This window comes from Rhamphochromis longiceps, linkage group LG20, assembly GCF_057381845.1.
Source record: "Rhamphochromis longiceps isolate RC_006_pf linkage group LG20, R_longiceps_female_GT1.1, whole genome shotgun sequence".
In the NCBI taxonomy this organism is placed as follows: domain Eukaryota; kingdom Metazoa; phylum Chordata; class Actinopteri; order Cichliformes; family Cichlidae; genus Rhamphochromis; species Rhamphochromis longiceps.
The window spans coordinates 12,493,416-12,506,271 of NC_140576.1; the positions used below are offsets into that span (position 1 = coordinate 12,493,416).

Consider the following 12,856-nt stretch of genomic DNA (forward strand, 5'->3'; position numbering starts at 1 on the left):
GCAAAAAGAAATTCCTGTTCAATCTTAATCTGTCCTATGTAGCTCTTGACAATGTAAAATTTAACATGCCATTAAAAATATCAAAAGACTACTTGATAACCAACATATTTTGTATTTGACTTTAAATGTAGTCATATTTCTAATTTGGTTAGAAATATTTCTTATGGAGGCTGTTTCCTATTTACAGATGGTGGTCCAACAACAAACGGCAGATGGAAGTGTTGTGCTGTATAGCTGACTGTGTAATCGTTGTCACCTCCTCGGTGAGGACAAAGAGCTGTAGGGACAAAGAGAAGAGTGTTTACTAAAGCTTACTAAATTTAATATTGCAATAGGTTAATATACTACATACTGCGTGTGTTATAATTCATAGATATTACAATCTAATAAATAGAACATAAATGTAAAATAGGATGTATTGTACTATACACTTAATGAATACAAATATGTCAGTTCAGTTCAGAGATGCTTTATTTTGAAAGTGCTAACAGGAACGTAGTATTCGCTATGACGTTTGTCTTGACTCCTATAGCGGGGTGGTCGGGTTTGGTCACTGTTGATACAGAGACAGCATGAGACAGTTCTCTGTTCGGATCATGCAAGCATGGGGATATTTGGAGGAGAAGACAGTTTGACAGCTAACTCAAAGAAAAGGTAAGCCACAAATCTCAACATCAGGCATTAGGAACAGTCCAGGGCACGACTTATTACAATGTTTATGAGCCTTCACTTGAATTGTGGCCACACAGCGCAAGATGCAAACGTGTTGTGTCTTATGAAAAAGAAAAACTGCACCAATGCAATGCATAAGAAAAGTTACTCCATGACTGTGGAAAATCCACGATGTAGGCATGTAAATCCGATACAAGGTGTCTGTAACACGTAGTAATAATCATGCACGTTGTATTTTTTCACAAAAAATAATAGAACTATTTACGAGTATGTTTATTATGATAGAGAACAATAAGGTTTTTGTAGCTGACACTCACTGAAAGCATTTTATGCAATATTAAAAGATTCTAACATTTTTTTTCCCTTATGGGGTTTTGTATATAGGGTTCATGCAAGTTGAGGGAAGGTCACACCCTGAGCTGACTCCTTGGCTGCTACTGCTGTTGCAGTTCTAAGTAATATATGAATAGAATACAGAGGGATAAAATAGTGTATGCCATGATTATCTTCACTACTGCGAAGCACAGATGGCAGATGGTCAACATCAGGGAGTCTGCAGTGAGTCAACATGGCATGAAAAGTAAATGACATCTGACAGTAAAGATGGACAATATAGCAGTGCTTTAGTGGGAGGTGATAGTGTTTCCTGTCATTAGGAGCACTCTGAGATTCAATCAAACGCTAGATGGCTTCTAATAGAACAGTTTTTTAAAGCAGTAAGCAATGTGGGGAAGGGATTTCTGCTGAAATTGACATTGCTGTTGTAAAATCTTCACATCCTTGAGTAATGCCGGTTGATAAACTAATTACAGAACGCAAATTAAGGAAGGCATCCCCAAGTGCTCCTTTTGACATTCAGTCTGACTTAACAGCACAGAGAGTAAAATAATATAGGAAACACAGAGGTGCACACAAGCTTGCTCGAAGTTGTTCGCATCAGACTGACAAGTGCTTTGTTATTTCTCTTAGCATTTGCATTTCTCCCGGGTGATTTTCATTTCCTTCTACATGCACATTAGCAATCACTAGAAAACCTCTGCAGACTGGTAGGACCTGCTTTGAATGTGTGTGTGTTTAAAAAAAAAGAGCGATAGAGAATTACATGCTCTGTATAAGTGACTCTCACTTGTTTTATTACATTTCTATCAAAACTTTACAAGAAACTTTTATGTCAACAACAGTTTCCTGTTTTGCTTTGTGCATTTGTTTCTTATATTTGCCATTCGAATTAAGTTTCTTCAACACTGTGCTCTCGACCTAGTGTTGCCAAGGTGTAGTCATCATACCTGTGCATTCTCAGCTTTCAGACCACCTCATTGCTTGATTTCGTGTGAATGCTCTAAGATGTTTCCTGGACTTTGCATGTGCCTGTGGGAAACTTTGCACCCCTGCACTCTAGTGTGTGTCTGAGTGGAACAGCCTGCTCTTGCCAGGCAGCTATCAGTGTATTAATAGGTGTTTGAGCTGCTACTTTGGTCCCAACCCCCAACTGGCTTTTCAGTTTTCATAACACAAACAGGCCAACAAACCCCCCTGCCCGACCCCGACCCCCCCCCCCCCCCCCCCCCCCCCCCCCACTGCTACATAAAACAAAACAAGAAAATAAAAATAAAAATATGAGCTTATTTTAGGCTCAGTGGTAGATAACTGACAGTTTGGGTTGCATGCTGTATGTTAATAATAGGTGGTGAGTTGCAGGGTTTGTTGTTAGGTAGCCTAAGATGACCTGTCATTCAGTCATAGATAGGATTTTTTATTTTTTTTTAGATTGTGTTATCTATAAAACTTTAGAGATAAAGGTCATTTTAAAGGTTATTTCTACAACAGGAACCACCTTGTTGATGTCACATTTGAATTATTCCATTTTTTACATGGCTATATTAGATTTTCTTTTTCCTAGGAAGTTGAATAAGTGGAGGAAAGAAAGAACAAGACTGAGTCTGTTTATTCTCAAGGGGAAACTAAAGAAGAACTTTAGTGTGATATATGGGAAATGGGGGGGGGAAGAATCATAGTAGATGCTTTGGTAGTGAACATGGTGTCAGGCTGACCATATCTGGGAACTGTGTTAGGGTGTGCTTGCTCCCACGCTGGCTGATAGATGGGAAGGATGGCTAAACCTGGCATATTTACCATTTTATTAGTTTTAACTTCCCTCTGTGTCATCATTAGCCACGGGTGTTGGCAGTAATCTGTTAGGTGGGAGCGCTTGTGTTTGGTTGGATAGAGCAGTTAAGAAGATGTCAGACTTCCTCTATTCACTGGTCCGTGCTGCTTGTGCTTCTTTTATGGTCCCAGGGACAAAAAAGTATAAATAAGAAACAAAAAAGGAACCGCATGGCATAGCTCCAAGCTGCAGGAGCTATTTTTGGGTCCAGCTATGGGAACATAACCAAGCTCCCAATAAGTCATACATGGACAACATGGTGGCTGTAAATCCTGGTGCTATTGGTGGGCTGACTCTCATAAGTGATTTACAGAATCAGATAATGTTAAGAGACCACTTTCTGCACACCTTGCCGTTGTTCATAGCATCAAACAAACACAGAGCCTCAACTGTAAAGTGTATTAAATCAAACAATACGTTTTGTCTGGATCACTTTACAATGTGGAGATCATATTTCTTTGAGGTCACTCTAAGTAGAAAGCATTTGTTTTATGAAAGCGCTGTGCATCCTTTCCATCACCCCCTGCCGGTAGGTTCAAGTACCCTGTTTGACCTGTAATTAAAGCTCCTTGTGGTTATTGCATAACAGGCTCTTGTGTGTTGACTAGTTGCTGGCTCTTGTTGTTCTGCAACAGGTTAGTGGGCAGGTTTTATAAGTGACTCTCACTTGTTTACTATTGGAAATATGTCTTCTATTTCCAAACAGCTGCTTATAAGATGTGTGAGTAGATATTGCCAGACAAAAGAAGAAAGAAGCTACCTTCACTTTGTTCCTGCATTCACAAGGGGTCTTCCTTGTAGCTCCACATTTTCAACTTGTTTTTTTTTTTTTTAATTACACCAGACAAATGCAGAAATGCAAAGACCTCTGAAATTTTTCAGTTCACTTTTGATTTCTGAAGGGAGTTATCAGCCAGTGCGCACCAAAATGCCTCTGGATGCAGCTGGACAGAGATACACTCACAAAAATCTGTAAAGCACTAATTATATAAAATTATAGGTTCATTTATTCAAATAACTAATCATTAAGGAAAATACGCTTGGTATAAACTGAATACCAATCAAGTCAATTTCATTTGACCAGATTTGATCAAATTCAACATTTTACACTGTACTAATGTAACATGGGAAACTGAAATGTAATCAGATTATTTAAAGTCAGTATTTGGGGCATAAATATTTTTTTTCAGTGTACAAACAACTATAGCAATGAGTCAGCATTTCTAAACAGATCATAACATGCAGATATGACTCAGTAGCATATCAATGAAAATCTCTTTGCATAGAAGGGAAAACAGAAACACGAGTCCTCAGATCGGCCTGGATCCAGGGTTAGCATTGTTACGTAATATCAGTATTAAATGGAATCAGATACAAATATGATGTGAAATGATTCAAACATAGTGACAAACAGACTGAGAATGATCTCCTAACTCTGAACCGCCATGATGCTTGTAGATGCTTTTCAAAACACATTTATCATATGGTTGAGTCTCGTGGCTCTCACTAGCTGCATCAAACAACAGACAAAATAAGGAACCATCTGCTTAGCAAGCTAAATACCTGAATGTAAAAGCAGTGTTATATGGGGGGATGCAATGGAATTGACACTATACTAGATACACTAGATATTTCCACTTTTGCCAGACTTACAAATCAAGTGAAAAACATTTTATAGGATGTGTTTTTGGAAACATTTCTGAAATTAGAAGCAAGATGTGGGGTGCTAGCGAGGTAACCTCGGGTTTAATATGAATGGTTTTTATGAAGCAGTTATTTTCAGAATATTTTCAATTCAGTTTAGTTAGAACTAGTGAGATATTCAACTCTCTTCAAAGCTAAGCGTTAAGAGGTGGCTTACTCAGAGACCAGCAAAATCATATCTTTTGCTGACAGGCAGCTTAATGAGATGTTTTTAGATATAATCTTAATTAAAACCCTAAAGACTTGTGCAGGTTGTCACTATAAGGTTGTACAGGTTTTTATTGTTAGTTGTTTAACTACTCACCATTCAACACCAACATGGTTGCAATATTAAGGACAAGTGTAATCCATGCTACATGCACACATCTAAGAAAGACATTAATTTAGTGGAACACAGAATTGTAACTACAGAGGGATCTACCTTTTTGTTAATGCAGGGGAAGTGTTATTGATAAGGCTTTCAACTTCACAACTTGGCACAGTCTGGCCAGAGCCAGCTTTTCTTCCTGGCTTTGGCTTCACCAGCTTTGTCGCTTATTCCTCATATTTGTTTAGGTTTATAGTTTTTAGAGTGTGCACTCTCACTCCATGTTTACAAGCTCCTGGCCACAAGTGACTGGCAAGTTGATAACCTCTGTTGTGTGACTGCACAGCATGATTAGGTTTAGTAAAGCCAGCTCATGGAAATTATTTCTGGGTTTGTGAACAGTACTGAACTATGAGTGCAGATGTGGTAAATAGACTTTCTCATCCTCCCGTTTATTAAAAAATAATAATAATAATTATGTGACGTGTGTTATATTACTTAAGGCAAACAAATGAATCTGTAATGGTATTGATATCTCCAAACACACTCCAAATTACTGTAAACGTCTGCCTACTTGTGAGAAAAATGACCTCGGGGCTGCTGTTCAGGACTAGCTGAGCTGCTCTGTGCTGCATATAGTCTGTTTTTTCAATTAGTACCTCCTTGTTTGAAATTACGACATAGCTTATTTTTCTAGTGATGTAAGTTATGAGCAACAAAGGAGGCCTTGTTTGACCTTTCATACTGTTCATTTTTTTCTTCTTTTTTTCTGCCTGTCCCATTTGGTTCTTTAGCCGTCAGAATTGTTGTCTGAAGACCAACAAGGATACCCAATGGATCATCACGGCCTTGCTGTATTGCTCCATTTGATCAACCTTTGTTGTTGTTGTTATTTATTTTATTTTATTTTCAGTTGTAACAGATGGGACAGACATGACTGAAGGATAGGAAAGGGAGAAAGAAAGATGAAGGAAAAGAAAAACAGAAGGGAAGAGGGACAGTGAGAAAGGGCACGTCACCTGTTGAGAGAAAAAGAAGAGAAAACAAGCAAAAAAAAACAGAGCAACATACTAAACACAACACCATCACGTTAATCTAGCTAAGTGTAAACAGCAGTAAATACTAAATATTGAATGTTGTTGTGTAGCACGCAGGACCGACAGCGCATAATGTGCTTGGAAATAGCAGCCAATAGAGGTGTAGTTTATGTCTATGAACAGTGAACACCCGTGTGCACACCTGTGGGGATCAGCGCGCTTGTATTCAAAAGGTTTCCCCATGTAATGGTCTGCTAGAGGATGTAGAGAGCCATAGCCCCGTCCCCCAGGGCATGAAGCAGGCATGGAAGAGATCCAAGCTCCAGACATCCAGAGGCCCCAGAGTGCGAGAGGGGCATCCGTGCCACCCTCCTGGGAAGAGCTGAGGAGAGCCCCAGATGAGGGGTCACCCAGTAGCCACAGAGCAGAAGCCAGAGGGGGCTGCAGTGGCGTGCCCGCCGGCTCTGCCGGCAGCCAGCTGTGCCAGAGTGAACCGAGCCGCAGGCCCAGAGGCCGGAGGCCCAGAGGCCGGAGGCCCGAGGGCCCCCTTTGCCCCGGAAGAGGCCTGACCGAGCAACAGGCACCAGGCCCCGCCAAGTAGTCTCCGGGAGTGAGCTGGTACATATCTGAGCACCCAGCCCCGGACACCAAGAACCACCAATGCACTGACCCCTGAAGGCATCAGTTGTGTGTGTGAGTGTGGTGAGGGGAGATAGGCCTTTGGAGGGCCTGAGAGTTCCCAGAGAGGTGGAGTGTAAGACCCGACCTGACCGAGCAACAGGCACCAGGCCCCGCCAAGTAGTCACTGGGAGTGAGCTGGTACATACAGTGGGGCAAAAAAGTATTTAGTCAGCCACCGATTGTGCAAGTTCCCCCACCTAAAATGATGACAGAGGTCAGTAATTTGCACCAGAGGTACACTTCAACTGTGAGAGACAGAATGTGAAAAAAAAATCCATGAATCCACATGGTAGGATTTGTAAAGAATTTATTCGTAAATCAGGGTGGAAAATAAGTATTTGGTCAATAACAAAAATACAACTCAATACTTTGTAACATAACCTTTGTTGGCAATAACAGAGGTCAAACGTTTACTATAGGTCTTTACCAGGTTTGCACACACAGTAGCTGGTATTTTGGCCCATTCCTCCATGCAGATCTTCTCGAGAGCAGTGATGTTTTGGGGCTGTCGCCGAGCAACACGGACTTTCAACTCCCGCCACAGATTTTCTATGGGGTTGAGGTCTGGAGACTGGCTAGGCCACTCCAGGACTTTCAAATGCTTCTTACGGAGCCACTCCTTTGTTGCCCGGGCGGTGTGTTTTGGATCATTGTCATGTTGGAAGACCCAGCCTCGTTTCATCTTCAAAGTTCTCACTGATGGAAGGAGGTTTTGGCTCAAAATCTCATGATACATGGCCCCATTCATTCTGTCCTTAACACGGATCAGTCGTCCTGTCCCCTTGGCAGAAAAACAGCCCCATAGCATGATGTTGAACATGCTTCACAGTAGGTATGGTGTTCTTGGGATGCAACTCAGTATTCTTCTTCCTCCAAACACGACGAGTTGAGTTTATACCAAAAAGTTCTACTTTGGTTTCATCTGACCACATGACATTCTCCCAATCCTCTGCTGTATCATCCATGTGCTCTCTGGCAAACTTCAGACGGGCCTGGACATGCACTGGCTTCAGCAGCGGAACACGTCTGGCACTGCGGGATTTGATTCCCTGCCGTTGTAGTGTGTTACTGATGGTGACCTTTGTTACTTTGGTCCCAGCTCTCTGCAGGTCATTCACCAGGTCCCCCCGTGTGGTTCTGGGATCTTTGCTCACCGTTCTCATGATCATTTTGACCCCACGGGATGAGATCTTGCGTGGAGCCCCAGATCGAGGGAGATTATCAGTGGTCTTGTATGTCTTCCATTTTCTGATGATTGCTCCCACAGTTGATTTTTTCACACCAAGCTGCTTGCCTATTGTAGATTCACTCTTCCCAGTCTGGTGCAGGTCTACAATACTTTTCCTGGTGTCCTTCGAGAGCTCTTTGGTCTTGGCCATGGCGGAGTTTGGAGTCTGACTGTTTGAGGCTGTGGACAGGTGTCTTTTATACAGATGATGAGTTCAAACAGGTGCCATTCATACAGGTAACGAGTGGGGGACAGAAAAGCTTCTTACAGAAGACGTTACAGGTCTGTGAGAGCCAGAGATTTTCCTTGTTTGAGGTGACCAAATACTTATTTTCCACCCTGATTTACGAATAAATTCTTTACAAATCCTACCATGTGAATTCATGGATTTTTTTTTTCACATTCTGTCTCTCACAGTTGAAGTGTACCTCTGGTGCAAATTACTGACCTCTGTCATCATTTTAAGTGGGGGAACTTGCACAATCGGTGGCTGACTAAATACTTTTTTGCCCCACTGTATCTGAGCGCCCGCAGCAGCAGGGAGGCCCCGCATCCCAGATCCCAATCGGACGGCCACACCTCCTCCCAGCCCCCCCGCCCCGATGGCCAGCAGAGAACAGGGGTGTGTGAAGACCCCAAACCTCCCTCCTCTCGCTCACTACTCATGTGTAGTGTTGCTGCGTGTTGTTCTAAGGTGCAGAACTTTCATACTGTGTAGATTTATTGCATGTTTACATATTAGCATGTTAAACAAAGTTGTGACTTACAGCGAACTTGCCCTCCCATTTTACTTTGTACTCGACACCCACAAACTGAACTACAAAGGGTGACAGAATAGATGCAACATTGTTCAGTTTATAATTCTGCAAATGAACTTCCTCACCTCTCCCTACCGAACTGAGTGTTTTTATATTAAGAAGCTTTGAGAATGTTATCTGTGTCCCCCCGCTATAAAAGTCCTTTCCATATCCCTTTGTGTACACATTACAATGGCTTATTTTTAACCTGTTGGGCTCTTTAGAAGTGGCAAGGGGAGAGCAGGCAGGAAGCTGGTGCAGGATGACAGAGGATCCATCCTTCCTGTCTCCCTTCCCTCACATATTACTATGGTTTGTGTTGCCGCTCTGTGATGCCCACCCCACCCCCAGTGAAATACAAATAAATAAAAATAATGTGTGAACAGATGCACTGAGGGACACTTCCTCAGCCACAGTAGACCTGCATGGGAGAGAAGCTGTGACAGTTTGACCTACTAGATAGTGTTCGAGAGCAACTTACTGAAAGGAACTGGAAAAAACTCACTTTAAATGTTGGATATTTAAGAAACATCAAGCAGATAAGAAAACATGAGAAGCTGAGCTGAATAAAACATATAGCTGGATGGGCGGGGATGGGCGTCCAGGCACACACCGGCTCACTCCTTGGTGGCTGCTTATTGGGGCCTGGAGCCTGGGGCTCGCTCGGGCCACTTCGGGGGTGGGGTGCCCTCGGCCTCTCGGCCTGGGGCTCGGTCACTCTGGCACAGCTGGCTGCCGGCGGAGCTCACGGGCACGTCACTGCAACCCCCCTGGCTTCTGCTCCGTGGCTGCTGAGTGACCCCTCATCTGGGACTCTCCTCAGCTCTTTCTGGGACAGTGGCGCGGCTGCCCCTCTGTTGGTCTTCCTTGGTCTCTTGTGTTCTAGGGGCCTCTGGATGTCTGGAGTTTTGATCTCCTCCATACCTGCTTCATGCCCTGGAGGACGGGGCAGTGGCCCCCCCACACCCTCTAGCAGATCATTACTTTTAAAAACAAGCGCGCTCATGCTCACAGGTGTACACACGGGTGCTCACACACACAAACTACACCCTTTTTGGCTCCTACCTCAAAGCACACTGTGCGCTGTCGATCTTACGTGCTGCACAATAATGTTTAATATTTAGTATTTACTGTTATATTCCCATATATCATCGTGATGTTGTTTATTGTATTACTCTCGTTTTCTTCTGCTTGTTTTCTTTTTTCTTTCTCAACAGGTGATCCAGGTGATTGATATATGTATTTTTTTTGTCTGCTTATTTAGTTGGTTTTTGTTTTTTTTGCCCTTTATCCCCGTCCCTCTTCTCCGCTGTTTTCCCCCCCTCTTCCTTTCTCCCTTTTCTTTTCCTCATTCAAGTCTGTCCCGTATCTAGCAAGTGAAAATAAAAAATAAATAAAATAAACAATAAAAGGTGAATCAAATAGACCATTATGGCAAGGCTGGGATGGTCAATTTGGTAAAGTAAATCCGTTGGGCATCTTTCTTCGCCTTTAGACAACAATTCTGATGGCAAAAGAACTAAATGGGACAGGCAAAAACAAAAAACAAAAAAAAAAAACATATAGCTGGATGAGCCACAAATACCTGTTTGACTCTGTAAGCATTATTAGAAACAAAGTAAATTCATTCAAATCTAAATTTACTGTATATGAGCACTTTATTTAACAATTCAACCCTAAGAGATACAGTTACTAGTTACTTTTCTGCCTCAAGGTTTGAGTTTAAACAGTACTTTTATGAAATGTTATTAAATTAAAAGTATTCTGTGTGCACTTTGGAGTCTCTTGGTGTGGCCCTCCACAACAGGCCCAGTCATATGGCCCCTTCAGAAAATTAAATTCATACCCCTAACTGTCAAACATGGAAGAGTCATATAAGGTGCCTGAAAATGTAGACACAGTAGCTTTAGTGTTTGGGAATGATTAATGGGCCCTCCACAGCAGTCCCAGTTTTTCATGGGACCCCATGGGAAAATAAAGTGCCCTGCAGATTAAATTCACTTTTGCTTGCGCATTGGTGAGTTAAATGAACTCAAAAAAGAGAGGTATTCAAACCAAAGCCACCACCACCACCACCACCCCCGCCTATTATCTTACGTCACCTCCAGGGTTATCTGGGTTATGACCCTGAAGGTTGACCTTTATGGTTGGATTCTACCATATCTAACTTCTACAGTACGTGCAACTTAAAGTCCTTCCATCCTGCAAAAAGTAAGAATGAAATGTTAACATCAACAGCACTTTATGAATATATAAGCTCAAGTATTTACAAAATGAGGAGTGTTTACACTTTTAAGTATGCTTTTCAGACAGTCACTCAGTAGTCTGAAAGACTTTTGTTAATGGAAGTTTAGGTCAATGATAGTTTTTTAAACATTTAAACAATATTGGCACTTAAATTTAACTCTAAGTACTTATTGATACATAAACAAGCTGTAGAGCTTATTAGAGCTTTGATGTGCAGAACAGTTTTCAGCTACAGTTGAAATATGGCTTGTAAATAAATATCAAGGCCAGTTTTTCTTTTTCTTCCCTCTGGTTCTCCATGGTGTTTGTGGTATTTTATCTTATCACTGATAAACTCTCTCTTATCCAGTGGAGTGCATTCATTGTTGCTTTGAGTGGCATTTGTTTTAGTTATCTAACAAAGAAGAGTTTTTAATTACACAGTCCTTTTTTCTGTTATGTTGCTGACAGCAGCGTGAGAATTCCAGCCAGCTATTTGCTCTTAGGCCTGTTAGTTTTTAAATTGGTTTTTCATAATTAATTTAAGCTTTCAGTCTAAGCTTTTGTTCTTTTATATATACCCATGGGGTCTGGATTTTCTCAAACTAACTGCATTCTTCCCAAAATAACTTTCTCGAGTTACTGCTTTTAAGGCAAAAATGCTTTTTTCCCCTACAGTTGAAATTCCTTTAACCCTGCAAAAATGCAATACTGCAATTGATAACACATGTGCTAACAATAATATTCTATTTTAGTTTATACAAAATTAGCCATTGTGCAATTATGCAATAATGACCACTAGGGTCAGTGGAGGAAAAAAAAAGTCGTTTTATTTCACAGCAGCATCTGCAGTCCATTTTACTGAGTAAAAGAACCAATAAAGCTAATTCTGGGACAGCAAAAACAAAAACATTTGGATTTCTTATTAGTTCCGGCTGGTGAGCTGTAGTACAGACCATATAGTCATGCAAAAAAAACAAGTATGTCCCATGAAAATTATAGGAATTTCTTTTTAACCAATTTTTTTTTTTTGCTTTTCTGAGCAAGAAGCAAACATTTTATCAAAATTGATAGTCTAAGATAAGATAAGATAAGATAAGATAAGATAAGACTTTATTGATCCCACGGCAGGGAAATTTGTTCTACCTTCAAGCAAGGAAAAATGTGCACTTTCATTCATTTATTAATCAAAAATATCAGCAGATGTGACATAGGCTTCTGATGGAGGTTACATTAATAATAAAAATGATAACTTTATTTATAAAGCGCTTTTAAACAAAGTGCTGAACAGCTATTTGAATATTTAAAAAAAGATAAGTGAATAAAAGCAATACAAAAAACATTACAATTTAAAAACTGATAACAATTTAAAAACTAATAGGCATAAAATTAAGACGCATAGGATCAGGTGACCAAGTAGGTCTTTAACTTAGCTTTAACCCTTTCATGCATGAATTATGACAACCTCAATCAGGATTTTTTTTATTAAGTACTTTTATTCATCTTTAGGCATGAAAAAATATTTTTGAACTTCATTTTTTAAAATATGTACTTTTCAAAGAGTTGGTTACATGTCCACTTAGGTGCACAACATACGTTTTGACTTATGAATTTGACACATCAGTGTCCAGTGTAGTGGTTTATGTGCAAGTATATCAACACTGACACAAATACAAGAAAACAGCTGTCCACAACGATAGCTGTCCACTGTAGTGGCCACTATGCGTGAAATGGTTAAAGCCTTGTAGGTGAGCAACAGGAACTTAAAATCTGCTCGAACCTGACAAGGCAACCAGTGAAGACATTTCAGTACTGGGGTAATGTGCTCAAATTTCACAATTTTTGGCTAAAATCCAAGCAGCTGCGTTTTGTACCATCTGTAAATCTGTAAACCTCTAAAACCTTTTTTTGGTAACCCAGAAAGAAGAGTGTTATAATAATCAATGCACAAACACACAAATGCAGTCTTCTCCTGGTTTCAAACACTTGAACTTTAACAAGAGTTACCTGCAGATCCAGTGATGAAAGTTTGGAGTT

General features: G+C 40.8%; 1 protein-coding gene across 1 annotated transcript in view; it reads left to right on the forward strand.

Annotated features, from left to right (window-relative positions):
- The first annotated feature begins 539 nt into the window (after positions 1-539).
- Positions 540-12,856, forward strand: part of calcrl2 (calcitonin receptor-like 2) — a 40,350-nt gene continuing 28,033 nt past the window's right edge. The window contains exon 1 of the mRNA XM_085393135.1: positions 540-654. Coding sequence (XP_085249261.1) covers positions 605-654 — 50 coding nt within the window. The 5' untranslated portion in view covers positions 540-604. The remainder of the gene's footprint in view (positions 655-12,856) is intronic.